This window comes from Sitophilus oryzae, unplaced genomic scaffold (genome assembly GCF_002938485.1).
Source record: "Sitophilus oryzae breed Bouriz unplaced genomic scaffold, Soryzae_2.0 scaffold_144_pilon_pilon, whole genome shotgun sequence".
In the NCBI taxonomy this organism is placed as follows: Eukaryota; Metazoa; Arthropoda; class Insecta; order Coleoptera; family Curculionidae; genus Sitophilus; species Sitophilus oryzae.
In genome coordinates, this window is record NW_022146115.1 from 6,160 (window position 1) to 21,367 (window position 15,208).

The 15,208-nt window shown below is 35.9% G+C and overlaps 1 protein-coding gene across 1 annotated transcript; it reads left to right on the top strand.

Annotated features, from left to right (window-relative positions):
• The first annotated feature begins 12,548 nt into the window (after positions 1 to 12,548).
• On the top strand, positions 12,549 to 14,600 carry LOC115877415 (putative nuclease HARBI1). The gene is made up of 4 exons (XM_030893567.1): positions 12,549 to 12,739; positions 12,882 to 13,127; positions 13,612 to 13,747; positions 13,795 to 14,600. Exons 1-4 carry the CDS (start codon positions 12,683 to 12,685, stop codon positions 14,316 to 14,318), a joined length of 963 nt encoding a protein of 320 aa, XP_030749427.1. The 5' UTR covers positions 12,549 to 12,682; the 3' UTR covers positions 14,319 to 14,600.
• Positions 14,601 to 15,208: the final 608 nt, after the last annotated feature.

Sequence of the window (15,208 nt, forward strand, 5' to 3'; positions counted from 1 at the left end):
AGGGACCGCGTCTTCTCTCTTCAAAAACCAACAGTAATCACCCATCATGGCTGGATCCCATCGTCCTTGATAACGAATTTCCATTGTCCTTATGTCTTGATGGAATCTCTCACCTTGCTCATCACTGACAGCACCCATATTTTCAGGGAAAAATGACAAATGAGAATGGAGAAAGTGAATTTTTAAAGACATTCGGGCACCAAGCGATTTATAAGCATCTAAAAAGCTCATTAACCAATTGTTCGTAGTTCGCATCCTTATTGTTTCCCAAAAATCCCTCACTACACTAACAAATGAGGTCCATGCTCTGAGTTCCTGCCTGGTAAGCGTGTCTGTGAAATTTGTGTCGTCCAACAATTTCCTGATTTGTGGTCCAATAAAAAATACCCTCTTTCAATTTGGCATCACTCAACTGGGGAAAGACTTGCCTTAGGTATTTAAATCCATCACCTTCTTTATTCATAGCTTTCAATGAAGTTTTTTCATGAGGCCAAGTTTGATATGAAGAGGAGGCAGGAGGACGTCTTTGGGGGTCTACAAGAGGGATATACTTGACATTTTGGGAACCCGGTTGAAATTCACTTCTTTCTGGCCAATTTTCTGTACATAATGATGATTTACTGCACGACTGTCCCACAAACAAAGAAAACAGCAATATTTTGTAAATCCTCCCTGAAGTCCCACTAAAATTCCTATAACTTTCAAGTCCCCACATATCTGCCATTTATACCTGTTGTAGTTGATTCTATCTAAAAGCATACGCATATTTTCATAAGTTTCCTTCATTGTCACTGAATGGGCAACTGGTATAGAGGGGTTTTAAATTTCCGTTATGCAATAACACAGCTTTTTAGGCTATATTTCGACGAATCTATGAATAAGCGCCACTCACAGGGAGAATGTTCTATAGAAAGTTCCTGCATTAAGCCATCGATATCAGTACATGCACACAACGAATCCTCCATACTGTAGAATGCAGAGAACGGAGCATTTCTTTTTCTAAAAGTGGTGATTTTTGTTTCATTGGCTAACAGATTCCATTCCTTAAGCCGGGATCCAAGAAGTTCTGACTGCTGCTTTGATAACCCCAAGTCACGCACTAAGTCATTCAACTCGCTTGAAATGTGGCTTGTCGGAACCGCCCTCTGGGGTAAAGGTAGGATCAGTACACTGGTCTCCAGAGCTGTTTGGTTCAATATCTTCCTTATCTTCCAAAACAATACCTTGCCAGTCTAAGGGCGCGATCGGCACTGGGAGATCTGCACCATGAAGAACAGGTCGTATGGCAGACGGCAAATTGGGATACTCGATCTTGTGCTTTTGTTTTTTTTGGAAAACCTTCAGTTTTCGTCGAGGCAAAAATAGCAATCGTCAAAATGGTTAGTTGGTTCTCGCCATACCATTGGAACCGCAAATGGCATTTTTTCTCCTCTTCCCTTTCATCCACTGCACAAGCGACACGCTACAAGTAACGCAGCACACATGAGGAGCCCACTGCTTGTCTTGATCTCCAACCAAAACTCCAAAATACTTGAAGTAGGCTTTCTTCACATTTTCAGAAAATGGTCTGGCTTGTGATTGCACCATAAATTCTCCACCAAATCGTAACAAAATCGAATCAGGAGACACTTTACAACTGCGGCGCGTTTGACTTGACATTTTCGTACTATTTATCTACACGCATAGAACAACTCACGTCGAAAATCAACTGAAAACTGAACTCTCTTATGTTTTTCACAATATATTATAGTGCACAAAATGCGTCCCTTTCAATCATCCCATCATAAAAATTTACCTGTATGTAAACAGATCTACCTAGACTTAATACCTGACATCTATAAATTGACTACCTGCAAAAAAGAGGCGTAATTAGGCAACTGAAAAGTGGTACGTGTAGGAGCTTCAGGAGTATTTTTTCTGTTATTAGAAGCATATTTTTATGAAGAAATTCTGCAACTGACTCGTGTTACAAAAATCATGTCGGCCTGTGTTATTTAGGCCCTCTTTAAATTAAAACCAATTATATAAAATTAAATTATTCTAAACATGCTTTTTCGACACAAAGTTAAATTCCAACTAGCGTCCTTGCTCCGTTCGTCCTTCATTTACCCATCATCCCTTAAGTGGGCAATTTGGCGTTGAGGTCAGGGTAACCCTCGGCCCTCTAGATGACGAAGAATGAACTCGAAACGCCCTCCATCTCCCCTAATATCGGAGCGGCCGATGATGAATGGCCCATCATCCCCTTGCTTTCTTTCTCGATCGGCGCGCTTGTCCTTGATTAATGGCGCCATGTGATAGCGGGTATTTTTAAAACACGTGTTTTCTTATGAATAACAAGGGATTGTTATTTTTGGGGGTGGGGTCTTTGTATGTATTGCAAATTGCTCGAAGGGTATTGTTGAAGTTTTTTAAATGTCTATATCTCTGTGGCGGATGCATCTCTTCAAAAAAGTCCTATGGTTATTTCGCCACTGTAAGAAAATCTACAACATAAAATAGTTATTTTTTGTAAACACTGCTGCGTTAATCCAACGGAGAGTAATTATCAGCAAATTTGCTTAACGTACAAAAAAATGCTTAACGTTTTGGGAAGTATATCTCTTTTGGGAAGTTTTTTTTTCAAACAGATGCCTCTATAAACTAGATTCCATAAAAACCACTGACGTTGTGTTAATCATTTTAAGTTAGTTAAAGTTCCTATCCTACATTATTTTTTTTTAAATTTATTGTAGATAGCACTGAATCAGTGTTATAAATTTTATAACATTCCTTGGATGGATAATAACAGCTTTGTAGAATGTATGTAGAATGTTTAGGAGGGGAGTTAATCACAGCGACCTTATAGATCTATTGTGTGTTCCCCTTTCTTGAGTTATAATGAGTTATAACACATTATAGAGTCTCAGGGCTTTAACAAAAGCCAGTATCTGAGACGGCTCCACAGAGGCCAGCTCTCCATCCTCGACATCAGACGTACCAAGGTTCATGGCACGAATGGTTGTCGTCTCGGCGCACTCAGTGATAAGGTGTTCTGGTGTTTCCCCATTTTCCCCACAAAATCTGCATTCGCCGTTGTTTCTCAGTTTCAGCCTACTGAGGTGTTCGTTGAGGAGAAAGTGTCCTGTTAGAAACCCCGTGACAATCCAAAGATTGTTTTTACTTAAATCAAGGAAAACCTTTGATTTTTTCTCGGTCGTAAGTTCTCCTGAGGAACTTTTTCGAGTGTCTTAGACCGTTGGAGGACACCCATTCTAAATTACGGATGGAGTCTTCCAGATTCTTCAGTTCCGCTTTCAGTTGGTTCCCGTTAGGAAAACAGAACGGTTCTGGTCCAGTTAGTGGAGTGTTCGCTTCTTTTCTAGCTAGATCATTTGCTTTTTCATTGCCTTCTATCTCTTGGTGAGCAGGCACCCAAACTACACCGACTTTATTTTTTTTTGCCTAATTTGTTAAGCCTCTCTAGGCATTCTTTGGCCAACTTCGAATTGATGGTTACTGAGTTGATCGCGTTAAGTGCTGCTTGACTATCGGATAGGATGGCAATTTCCTGTTTTCGATAGTTCCTATCTAAGATAAATTGTACGCATCTTTCGATAGCGTAAATTTCTGCCTGAAGGATACTGGGGTAGGTGCCCATTGGTTCGGAGTATTCAGTTTTCGGCCCAAATACTCCTATCCCTGTCCCTGCTTTGGTTTTGAAAGCATCAGTATACCACGTGATGGTATGGTCTTTTATATGCTGAGTAAGCGTTTCTTTCTTCCAATTCTTTTTATTACTCAATACTACAGTGAGGTGTTTCTCAAAGTTGTAAATTCTTGGTTTGGTGTCATCCACTGGGAGGTGGAGAAGTGGAATTTTATTTTTGAGGGTGTTCCAAGCCCCTGACCTGAAAATTCTCCCAGTACTGTTTCCGTCAATGACCATTCTAATCATTGTCGCATTGGCATAACTGCCGACGACGATGTGCAGTGGTGTGTAGGGTCTAGAATGACCTCCATTGCTGCTGTTGGACATGTTCTCATGGCACCTGTGATGCAGATACATGCTAGTCTCTGTACTTTGCATAGGTTTTGCCTTGCTGTACGTTGCTCCTAGTTTTGTATACCAAGCAACTGCTCCATAAGTAATCATGGGTCTTACTATCATGGTATACATCCAGCGCAAAATGTTAGGGGCAGCCCCACCTATTTCCCGCCAGTCTTCTGCATATCATGAGAGCCTTTTGTGGCTTTGCTGGTAATGTTCTTAATATGCCTGTTCCAGAGAAGCTTAGGGTATTCCCAGTAATTTCACTTCCTGTGATAGCAGTATTTCCTTTCTATCTAGATGGATTCTTTATCTGAGTTAATACTCAGCCCGACAGTCCTGCACCATCTCTCAGCAATGCGGAGTCCTCTTTGGATAATATCACATAGGGTGCCTTCATGTTTCCCCCGTGCAATGATGACTATGTCAATTGCATACACTATGCAGTGTATTCCCGCTAGAGTTAATTCTTCCAGTTCATCCACTACCAAGCTCCACAGTAGGGGGGAGATCACTCCACCTTGTGGAGTTCCTTGCGTTGTTTCAACAACTACAGTTTTGGTACCTATCCCAGCCTCTGCTGTTCGTGTTGAAAGCATTTCCCAAAATCAGCGAATTATCGTACTGTTCACCCCTCTTGTTTCAAGAGATCGCTTGTCCACCTTGCGAGTGTGGGTATATTGTCAAACGCCCCTGCAATGTCCAAGAAGGCACAAAGTGCTGTTTTTTTTTTGTTTAACCTGTAGATGATTTACTCTAATATGGTCGTCCACTACTTTCTCCATCGTTTTTAATACGAACGATGTGAGACTAATAGGCCTAAATGATTTGGGGTTAGCCCAGTCAGTTTTGTCTATTTTGGGATGAAGATGACTTTCGCTCTTCTCCAGAAGGTTGGTATACATCCCATCGCTAAGCTGCTTCTTGTAATGTTTAATAGATGGTGTATAGCTATTTTCTGACCCCTTCTTTAGAAGGGCAAGAAAAAATCCATCTATTTCTGCTGTTTTATAAAGCTGAAAGGTGTCAATAGCCGATTTCAGTTTTTGTTCTCTTATTATTAGCTTGGCCGTCTCCCAGTCTCCCTGCGAGGATTGTGGGGTTCGGTCGGAGCTACTTGCGTATCAATAGATATGCTACCTGGAAAGAGTGTATGAAGTAGGAGGTTAGCTCTCTCTTCATCTCCTTCCGTTTAGCTTCCGTCAGATTTCTTAAGTGCCATGTTGGGGATGGACCCACTCTTGGCCATAGCTTTGTGTAGTCTAGCTGCATAAGTAGTTGAAGTGATGTTTTCGCAAAAAGATCTGAAGTCAGACCGCTTTGCCCTTCTAATCTCCTTATTATACTCAGTTAATTTCTCGGTGTAGAGCTGCCATTCGCCGCTGGGTTTGGCTCTGTTGAAGAGTCGTCGGACCTCCGATCTACACTAGTGTGTTATAACTTCAAAAACTCACGCGTGTGTAATTTATTTCATATGCATGTATACATATGAGTAATGTCTGTATAAGTAATGGCTGTTGGATACAATTTTTTTTAATGTTTTTTTATGTTTTATATACGTTAAGTACCATATTTATTCCAGTGTAATCTGCCTCCTACACCTTGTTATAAAGTTACATTTTAGTTCGATAAAAACTCGAGACAAACATACAAAATTAATTTATTCGCCCTAACAACGTCTGGCTTTTTTAGTGAAGGTGACCGCGGGATTTGTGTAAAACATCCGACGGAACAAACAAAGCGACGCCCTTCTGCTTTAAACCGACCCTTTATCCGTCATTTTACAGGCCATTTCGTCCTGAAAGCGACAGTTCCAACCCTAAAACGCCGTGCGTTTATGTTTTTTTCATTCCCTCACTCCATGAGTTTTTTCCTTACCGTCTGTTATTCGACTCTTTTTCTGTCTGTTTACCCTTTTAACTGTAATAATGTAAATCTCTGTAAACAAAAAACCGGTTTGAAAAATTAATTAGTTTTTATTAATTTTTGACAGCGAGTTACAACAAAATTAGTATTGAGCAACAAAAAAAGAGTCGGAAGAGAGAAACATTTGCTCAGCAGTTAAAAAATAAAAATATTTACACTTATTTAAGACTCACCCTGTCTAACGCTTGTAGTATTTTAATAAATTATAAAAAGCCACCTAGATTTTATCAAATAATAAAGATCTACTGACGCAAAATCATAAAAATGAAAATATCTAGGAAAATATTTGTCTAAGGGGTAGACAATCTTTATAGTATTGAATATATATGAATTCTTCGTTGAATACTAGAATAATATACTGGAGGTTCCATTTAAAATAAAAGAGTAACTTGCTTTTGAAAGTGGCGAATGTTCAATATTAATTTTGTCTCACTGTGTATAACTTTCGTCAAATTTTAATTTGGCTTAACATATAATGATTATTGTATCTAAATATTAGGATATATAGGGTAAATTACAATTTAGGTAGCTATTACTGAAATTTAAAATTTATTCCTCATTTTCACAAAATGTGAAATATTTTAAAATTCTTACATTTTAGGCATATGCTTCTTTAATGAAACTCACCTTTATTTTTCCCCTAGAATCCGAAAATCAATTAATATAGGGTGTACCGTTACAAAAAAACCAACTTTGATACGTAACTTTTTTCGTGGACACCCTGTAGAACTCTATATATTTTTATAAAATGCCTTGAATTAACATACATATCCCCCCAAAAGCCCATTTCGATATAAACTACCGTTCTCCTTAGAGCCTCCGCGTCGTGTGAGAAGCGCCATCCTGTATATGTATGAGACCGAGACTGAGTCTGTTTTCTTTTCAAAGTTTTTAACGACAGAATGTTACATGGAAGAAAGGTCAGTTTCTTTGTTTATTATTGAGCCCTCGGAAGTAATTCGAGGTAGGTTTATGTTGCTTAGTAGACCTTGTTTGGTTTTAAACAAGAGTTTCATATTTTTAGGGTCTAAGGTACGGACTATTTACAAAGTACGGGCATTATCCAAGGTCCTAGTAGTATCCAAGGTACGGGTAGTGTTCCCCTGTACCATTATCTTATGGACGGACTGTGTCCAAGGTTATGGTCCAAGTTACGGACATTATCCAAGGTCGTAGTAGTGTTCCAAGGTACGGGTAGTGTCCCCATATTGCTACAGTATGGATGTAGCGTAAGCCTCATGCTGCTTCGCTCCCATTTCTAAGCCTAGTCATTAGCTACGGCTGTATTGATTCATGGTGTCCTCATTCTGGCCCCTTTTGTTGTTTTGGCCAACAGGATCGCCGACAGACAGTACAGATATATGAGCCTACCTCACGCTGCTACTCTTCGAAACAGGATTGCCTCAGGAACAGCTAAGTGTAGATTTAGGTTCTGGTTTTCAGTCGATTTTCAGTCTTAAACAATAACGTACATCTTAAGTAATATCGTACAGACTATATTTAGTGGTTAGATTGTTAAGAACATTCATGTCGATTTAATATTTAAAATATAATTTAGATCTTAGATTTCATTGCATTATGTCTGGTAATAGTATTACTTTTTTATAGATATTATTATTGCACTAACATCATATAAAATATATCAAATTAATTAAAGTAATGCTACATTTCATATATTCTCTTAAACTTTACATGTCTTGTATTCTATCATAGTTGTTTTCATAGATATTTAGTACAACTCTTACCACCACTTTCTTTGACATATAACCACTATATATATTTACTAGAACTCTACAATGTCATGTACCAGCAAAGAACATCATGAATAAATATAGTCATTAGTTTTAGGTAATATACAACTGTGTTTTCTTTCTCTGTACATGCCTGGCGCCCAATATCTATTTTTTTTGTTTATTGTTATTAATTAGTTTTCTTTCCAGTGAAATACCTTATCCACGACTGCTCTCCGATGAAAAGCTGCCGTTCGCAGTGGTAGTTGTTTAAAAAACCCTACAATATCTTTTAAAAAGTATTTAATAAAAACCAAAAAGAATAACTAAAAATATATTTGTTTTATATACCATTCAGGAATAATTTAATACGAAGAAATGCTCATCATACTCTAATAAATTATGATCTATAATAATTTTATATTTTTAAAGTAAAATGATAAAAATATATATGTTCTGATCTTTTTCAGTATTCTTTTTTGTAATTAAGAACAAAACGTAAACGTAAACGTAAAACGTTAAAAGGGCGCTTCTTTGGTAAAAAATGACAAAAGAAACGATATGGATACATTATTAACCTTTACAGATGGCCTGAGAATTTTTTAGGTTTACGAGCGGTCAATATTTTCAAAATCACTGAAAGTCATGCGAACTTAGAAGAACATGACAGTTTTGTTTGCAGAATATTTAGTTTCAGAAAAAAAATGTTCAGTTTCAAGAACAAAGTTCAATCTCTAGTATAAGTAAGATAACCTCATTTGTAATCAAAATGGTACAGAGTGTCCCATTTACGTGTGTTTTACAGGGTTTCTTGCTTATGAAAAGAAGAACAAAGATGCTGTTTTCACATTATTATGCTACTTTTTTATAAAACTAAAGATGCCACTAAAAAACTAATTACGCCACTGGATTCTACGTGAAAATCTCTACGAGACTCAGTTTTCATATTTTCGATAAGTTATAACCGAGACACAAAGCAATTTGAAAAGTGCAACATTTTAAAACTCGCTCTGTATTTCAGAAATTATGAAGGTTAGGACAAATCTGTGTATAGCATCTTTAGTTATATTAAAAAAGTAGCAAATAATATAAAAACAGCATCTTTGATCGGACCATCAACACAAAGATGCTGATAAACGAGAAATTCCAAAAAACACGTAAATGACACCTCGTACCTCGTACAGTATTAGCTTTTTATTTTGTTTTATTTTAAATAAATCTATTTTTATAGCTGCAATTATTTTCTCAGAATTTTGAAAAAAACAAAGAATTTTATATTGCTGTTTTTATATGCAAGTCTCACAAAAATACGAAAATTTATATGTGTAAGTAACGCTCGCATAAAACAAATCCAGTTATAAACACGCACAGTCTCGAACTGTCGTAAAGCCCAGACCCTAAAAACTTTAAACGCGCAAGAACTGGCAAAGGCATAAGTCCACCAATTTTACGACACCGAAAAAGGGTCCCTTCTTTACCGACATGTCCCTTATTCCATTATTAAAGCGTCAGAGTAAGGAATAAGGCTATATAAAGCGAATGTCAATGTACTGTCAATGGGGTTCAATTTTATACCCCGGAGAAAGCTAGGGTGGAATATCGAGAATAAGCAAATTAGTGAATAATTTAATTAAAAATGTTAAACCGAGCTGAAACCCTACGTCTGGCTTAGAATGGAAATTATTTAGGTAAAGGAATAAAGAGCCTTTAAATACGGTCCTAATTTAATAAAGTTTAGAAGACAAAATGTTGTGGGGAAGTTAATAGGCTTCATCATCCACGAGCAAAAGCAGCAAAAATTAAATTGTAAAATAAATATGCTAAAAAACTATACGGTATATTTTATTCCCGCATGAGTTTCAGTGAAAGAAATTATTTGTTCCAGTTTTCTGAAAAGCGTTAAGATTATTTATTTCTAAAAAAATATTAGAAAACTGTATTATATTACTAATAATTGTAAAATGAGTGTTATAAGTCTGACTAATTTCTGATTCTAAGTTTGTCAGTAAAATATAAATGTGTCTCATAGTTTTGTAAGTTGTGTAGAAATATATACTGTAATAATTAATATTACATAAGTTAAAATTAAGACTTACTGTGGTTGTAAATGTAAATCTTGTAGAACAGGAACTTACCTAGAACAAAAAAAAATATTAAAATTTTTATAGACTAGATAAAAATAAATAACAAAAAAAACTTTAAAAATATATCTAAAAACAAATTGAAAATATATACTTTATAACTTCTTGAAAGAAAATTTTGGCTACTAGAAGAACCATTAGCCACTAAAATGGATTTTTTGTTAACACCACTGCGTTGAATCCAAACACAAACCAGCTTGTCAGTGTCTTCAGCTTCTACTCTAAGCTCGTCAGCTCAGCTGCTGAATACTGTGCTCCGGTCTTGTTCAATAGTACATGTCCACAAAATAGACGCACAGCTCAATAACACAATGATAATGATTGCTGGTGTTATTAAATCCACACCCAATGGCTTATCAAGAAAAACCTGGTGCACGCTAAATATAATTAGAACGCAACATGGCAGATGCGCCTATACTTTACACAAAAGGGGCAAGAGTCCAAGCCCCTCCTGCGAGTGCAGCAAAAATCAAACCATCAACCATATCGTGAAGGAATGCCCTGAAACGGCTTATAACAGCAGACCAGAAGATTTCCTAGATTATACAAATTTGTTAAATGTTCCTTTGTATTCTATTTTCTTTTTGTCATATACGTTGTAGTGTAACAACCCAAGATCGTCAACAGAGTTGAAGAGGTAATATTTTGGCCAACTGTATAACAAGAAATTTAAATAAAATAAAGGAACCTACGTTGTGTTAAAAATATTTTTTATTGTGATTACCTATTTGGGAAATTTGAGGAGAATAGGTCATGTAAATGAAACGCTAAATTTTTGAATAGCCCTACTTATTTTATTAAATGAAATAAATGGAGTACCGTACTCTGCCTGGAATTCACGAGGAAAAGAGCGCGGCAGAGGAAAACCCCGATCACTATTCCAGAGAATCTAACTATGCTGTCCTGAACTTTAATAAAAGAGAAATAATAATAATATAGAAATTGTCCTCATACCTAGGTTTATAGTTCAATACATTCCATGCCACATTTATCTCGCTCAAAACTGAAGAGTTTTTGTTAGTTTAACGGGTCCCCACCCGTAGGTACGAAGGCCCTCGTTGTGGAGCTCGACGCTAAAGTTGAAGGTCTGGTGCAAATATCTTTAGATAATAAGCTATTCTATTTATTGTTTTTTGTTGCCCTTTTGCGAGCTAAGAAATTTGCCCATGCACGGTCGAAACATTTTAGTACACTCAACAAGGCCCTTATTGTCAAACTGAACCACAAACATCGACACGAAGAAACAGTAAACGATTTTATTTAGATTACTTTTAAACTGAAATTATTCACAGCATAATCGATCCATTAAATACCATTATGTTATATATTTTATACACATTTTAAATATCTTTGTTAGATCAAATAAATAAAGAAAAGCTTTAGAATAAAATCACACCAGGAAAAATGAAATATATTCTTTAGTTAACAATAGTTAAATAATGAGAAAACATTTACTTAACATTTAATAACATTCTTTGTCACAAAACTTACGAACCAAAATAACATCAATGCGTCTTGAATGGTAGTCTAAAAGATCGCGCACACTATACCTACACGGACCGGCACGGACCAGACCAGTAAAATCTACCGGTGAAGGTGACCGTGTTATTTAATAGAGTAGAGCACACTAGACCAGTACCAGCACGGACCGCCACAAGCCACGACTGTCAAAACAGGTCGTGTCGGTCAGGGACAAATATGACCGGCAATATTTATGCCTGGTCGTGCTGGTTCGACCTAATGTGCGCACCGGCGAACCAGCACACCTCCACAAACATGCAAATATTGAAGGGTTCGTCAGTATTTCGAGTAGACTAGCTGGCTCAAGTCGCATGATGTAGGTTAGATTTCGTTTATTTTTGTTCGTACCTTTAAATCGTTTTAAATATGAATGAAGAAAAGCTTATTTTACTGGTACAAAAGTATCCAGAGCTGTGCGATACGAGCCAAGCATTTTATATATAGAGACCAAGAAAGAAAAGATGCAATATGGGAGTCGATAGCAAAAAAAATAATCAAATTTGATTTATGACATTCGAAAATATTGGAAAAACTTTTCTTCGAATCTTTTTAATTCAGGAAACAAATGATGAAATTCGCCATATTGCTTTCTCTTTTGATTTATAGGGTGAACCCAAAATCTTCTTTTTTTCTTAGCTTTCTTCTCTGTCGCGTTCATAGCGCTACCGCAGCGATCACTAATTTTCTGCAGAACGCGCCGATTAGTTGTGAGCGATCATTTTTTCCATCAGATTTAAAATACGCTACGCTCCCGATGCATGATGGATTAAACGTCACATACGCCAAATGTCACAAAATGTTTTGGAAACGAAAACAAAGCATTTTGTTTATTGTTCTCTGTTGACTAATCCCCTCGATTTGTGCCAAAAATGGGTGAAAACAATTTAATATGCATTACTTATGATTTTGATCTAAAAAGCACGTTCAGAAGGACAACCAATCGATGGTACATCGCTCATGATCAACTTGTCCTGATGAACGCGACCATCCCTAGACAAGGAACTCTCTTTCCTTGTCTAAGAAGCATCATAACAAATGCATAACAACTTAACCTAACTTTATGTGTTTGTATTTTGATTCAAAAATCCAAATCTATAGATTTTATATTTTGATTTTTGCATTTGTACTTTTGTACATTAATTTGTTTTCAATTTCAACAATGAATCCTAAGCAGCAGTGCTAATTGCTCAAGAAGACACTCGTAGATGTAGGTCTAATAATAGGACGAGCGGTTGATCTTCTTCAGCCAGTAGATCAGCAAGAGGTTTGGCAAGAAAGACGTGAACGACAGCCCCGTATAAGAAACCATTTTTTTTTTTGAAAACACTGTACCAATGTACAATGATGACCTCTTTAAAGAGCATTTTAGTATGTCAAGAGCATCTTTTCAGGTATGTCCGTTGTTTCATATCTAAAAGGTAGCTGTATCAACGGTATTATCAAAGAGCTTATTTATTTTCCCTATTTCCAATTTCATTTCATTTGCAATTTTAAATTATGTAAGTATACCTATGTAATTTACTTTTTTTGCAGACCCTAGTAAACGTTTTAGGAAGAATAATTAACCATGAAAATGATAAAATTGACTTCCACAAGAAAGTCCTTTTCTCAATATGGACCATATCAAAACCTGAGAGTTTTCTGGCTATTGGAGATCGATTTAATTTTGGGAAAAGTACTGCTCATGGAGTTTTCAAACAAATTATATGTGCTTTAGCTAGCCTAATAAGAGAATATGTTAGATTTCCTCAACCAGATGAGTACTATGCTTCAACAGTTGTAAGTAGATATTGTCCTTAAACAAAAAAAAATATATTTAGGGTGGGCCAAAAAAACTTGATATAATATATTTTTTTTGCTCTTCGTAAAATATGTCTAAACAAATATGTTTCCTAGTAAAAGTGGGGCTCATAATGTTAATTCTAAGAGGTCCATCATCCAATCTAAAGTTTTACCCTTTATATAACACAGAAAAATGATTTTTTTCATCTTATTTGTTGTTGCAACCCAGGAAGATTTTTTTTCTATAAAAGCCATGGCAATACCTCTTAATGCACTAAATTTGGAAAAGAAAATCTCATGGAGACGATTGTATTTTCGTTTTTATTTTAGCCTCTTAGAATTAACAGGATATTTGTTTAGACATATTTTATGCTATTTTGAGTCGAGATCCAGCAAGAAAAAAAAAATATATATGTATATAGTTATTTTGGCAAACCCTAATTACAAATCTGATGTAAAATATGAAAATAATGTATTTCAGGTATTTAATCAACGTTCTAGAGGATTCCCTGGAGTTTTGGGTGCTATAGATGGCTGCCATATCCCTATTAAACAGACAGAAGGAAATGAACATGACTTTTATAACAGGAAGGGATTTCACTCTATAATATTACAAGGTTAGTACTGAAAAGTAAAAAAAAAATAATTACCTACCCAATTATAGGGACATGTGATCATATGGGTAAGTTCATTGACTGTTACATTGGTATGCCAGGGAGGATGCACGATGCTAGAGTTTTCAGAAACAGTTCTATATACATGCAATTGACAGGTGGGAACCTACTGTTACCACGTAATTTGCACATTATTGGTGATTCCGTATACCCATTATTAACAAATTTAACGACACCTTATAGAGATACAGGACATTTAACACCTCATGAAATAAATTATAATATTAAGTTAAGTTCAATAAGATCGATAATTGAAAGGGTTTTTGGTATTCTCAAAAATAAATTTAGAAGATTGAAATTTTTGGACATATCGGATCCTGATTTTGGAAACGAAATCATTGCTGCTGCAGTTGTATTATACAACTTTTTGATAACAATGGAGGACATTAATTTATACGAAGACATCATTGATGTAGACCTTGAAAATCCTGAAGCAGGTCATAAAGTAGGAAATTTAGTGGATAATGCAGCTGTAGAAAAAAGGAATGAAATTAGTGCTAATTTATTAAATTGAATTATTTATCATAAGGGTGTAATGAAGTCCCTATATTTTTTTTATTTAATCTGTTAAATGCTAGGCGTGAACATAAATCGAGCACGGCAGGATAGCGCGGTGCGAAAGTATTTCGCTGGTACACCGAGGAGCCAGGGTTCGAAGCTGCCTTGCGACATAAATTTTTTTATTTTTTTTTTGTTAATATTCCGATTGTAAAATATTTACATATTTGTTTTTTTGATCACCAGAACGGATAGCGTTTGTGGATTTATGAACCATACTGTATATAAGTAGAATTTGATATGTTAATTTGTTTTGAAGGATTATGGTAACAATAAATAATTCTTAGATAGGCTTAGGATGGTTTATTTCTATTTTTAGAACTGTTATGATAGTTTAAAACCGGAAAATATTTTTAATGCTAAAAATTATTTGCTGATAAAATTATTGTGTTAAATATTTCGTCGATTTGCATGGATACGTTGAAGTTTTTTTTGGTACAAACAGCAGATGTTGTTTTTGTAGAATCGACGGGTAAAAACTTTTTTTTGTACTGTAAGGAATTTTAATGGGTCGTAGAACTATGGTAGCCGAACGTGGTTCGTGGTTACCGACGGGAAAGATTATTTAAGAGACGGGAGCGCGAAAACAGGGGTCTTCCTGCTGAGACTGAGTGCCGGTGAATTTTAGTAAGTAAACCTCGTGAGTTTAAGCCGATTCTGATCCGTTTTTTTTATCAGCGATGCTGTAAAAAATTGAATTTTTGAGTTTAAATAAGTAAAAGTACCGTATCTCCGTTTTTGGTAGTGATTAAGTAGTAATCGTGGCCCTACAGATTTGATTTTAAATAAGTATATAAACCGTATTTCTGATTTTTGAGTATAAATAGTTAAAAACCGAGCGTTTAA

Coding starts and splice junctions, on each gene's coding strand:
- LOC115877415 (XM_030893567.1), top strand. CDS start 12,683: ATGTACAATGATGACCTCTTTAAAGAGCATTTTAGTATGTCAAGAGCA. Junction 13,128..13,611: donor AGTACTATGCTTCAACAGTT/GTAAGTAGATAT, acceptor AATGTATTTCAG/GTATTTAATCAACGTTCTAG. Junction 13,748..13,794: donor TCACTCTATAATATTACAAG/GTTAGTACTGAA, acceptor ACCCAATTATAG/GGACATGTGATCATATGGGT.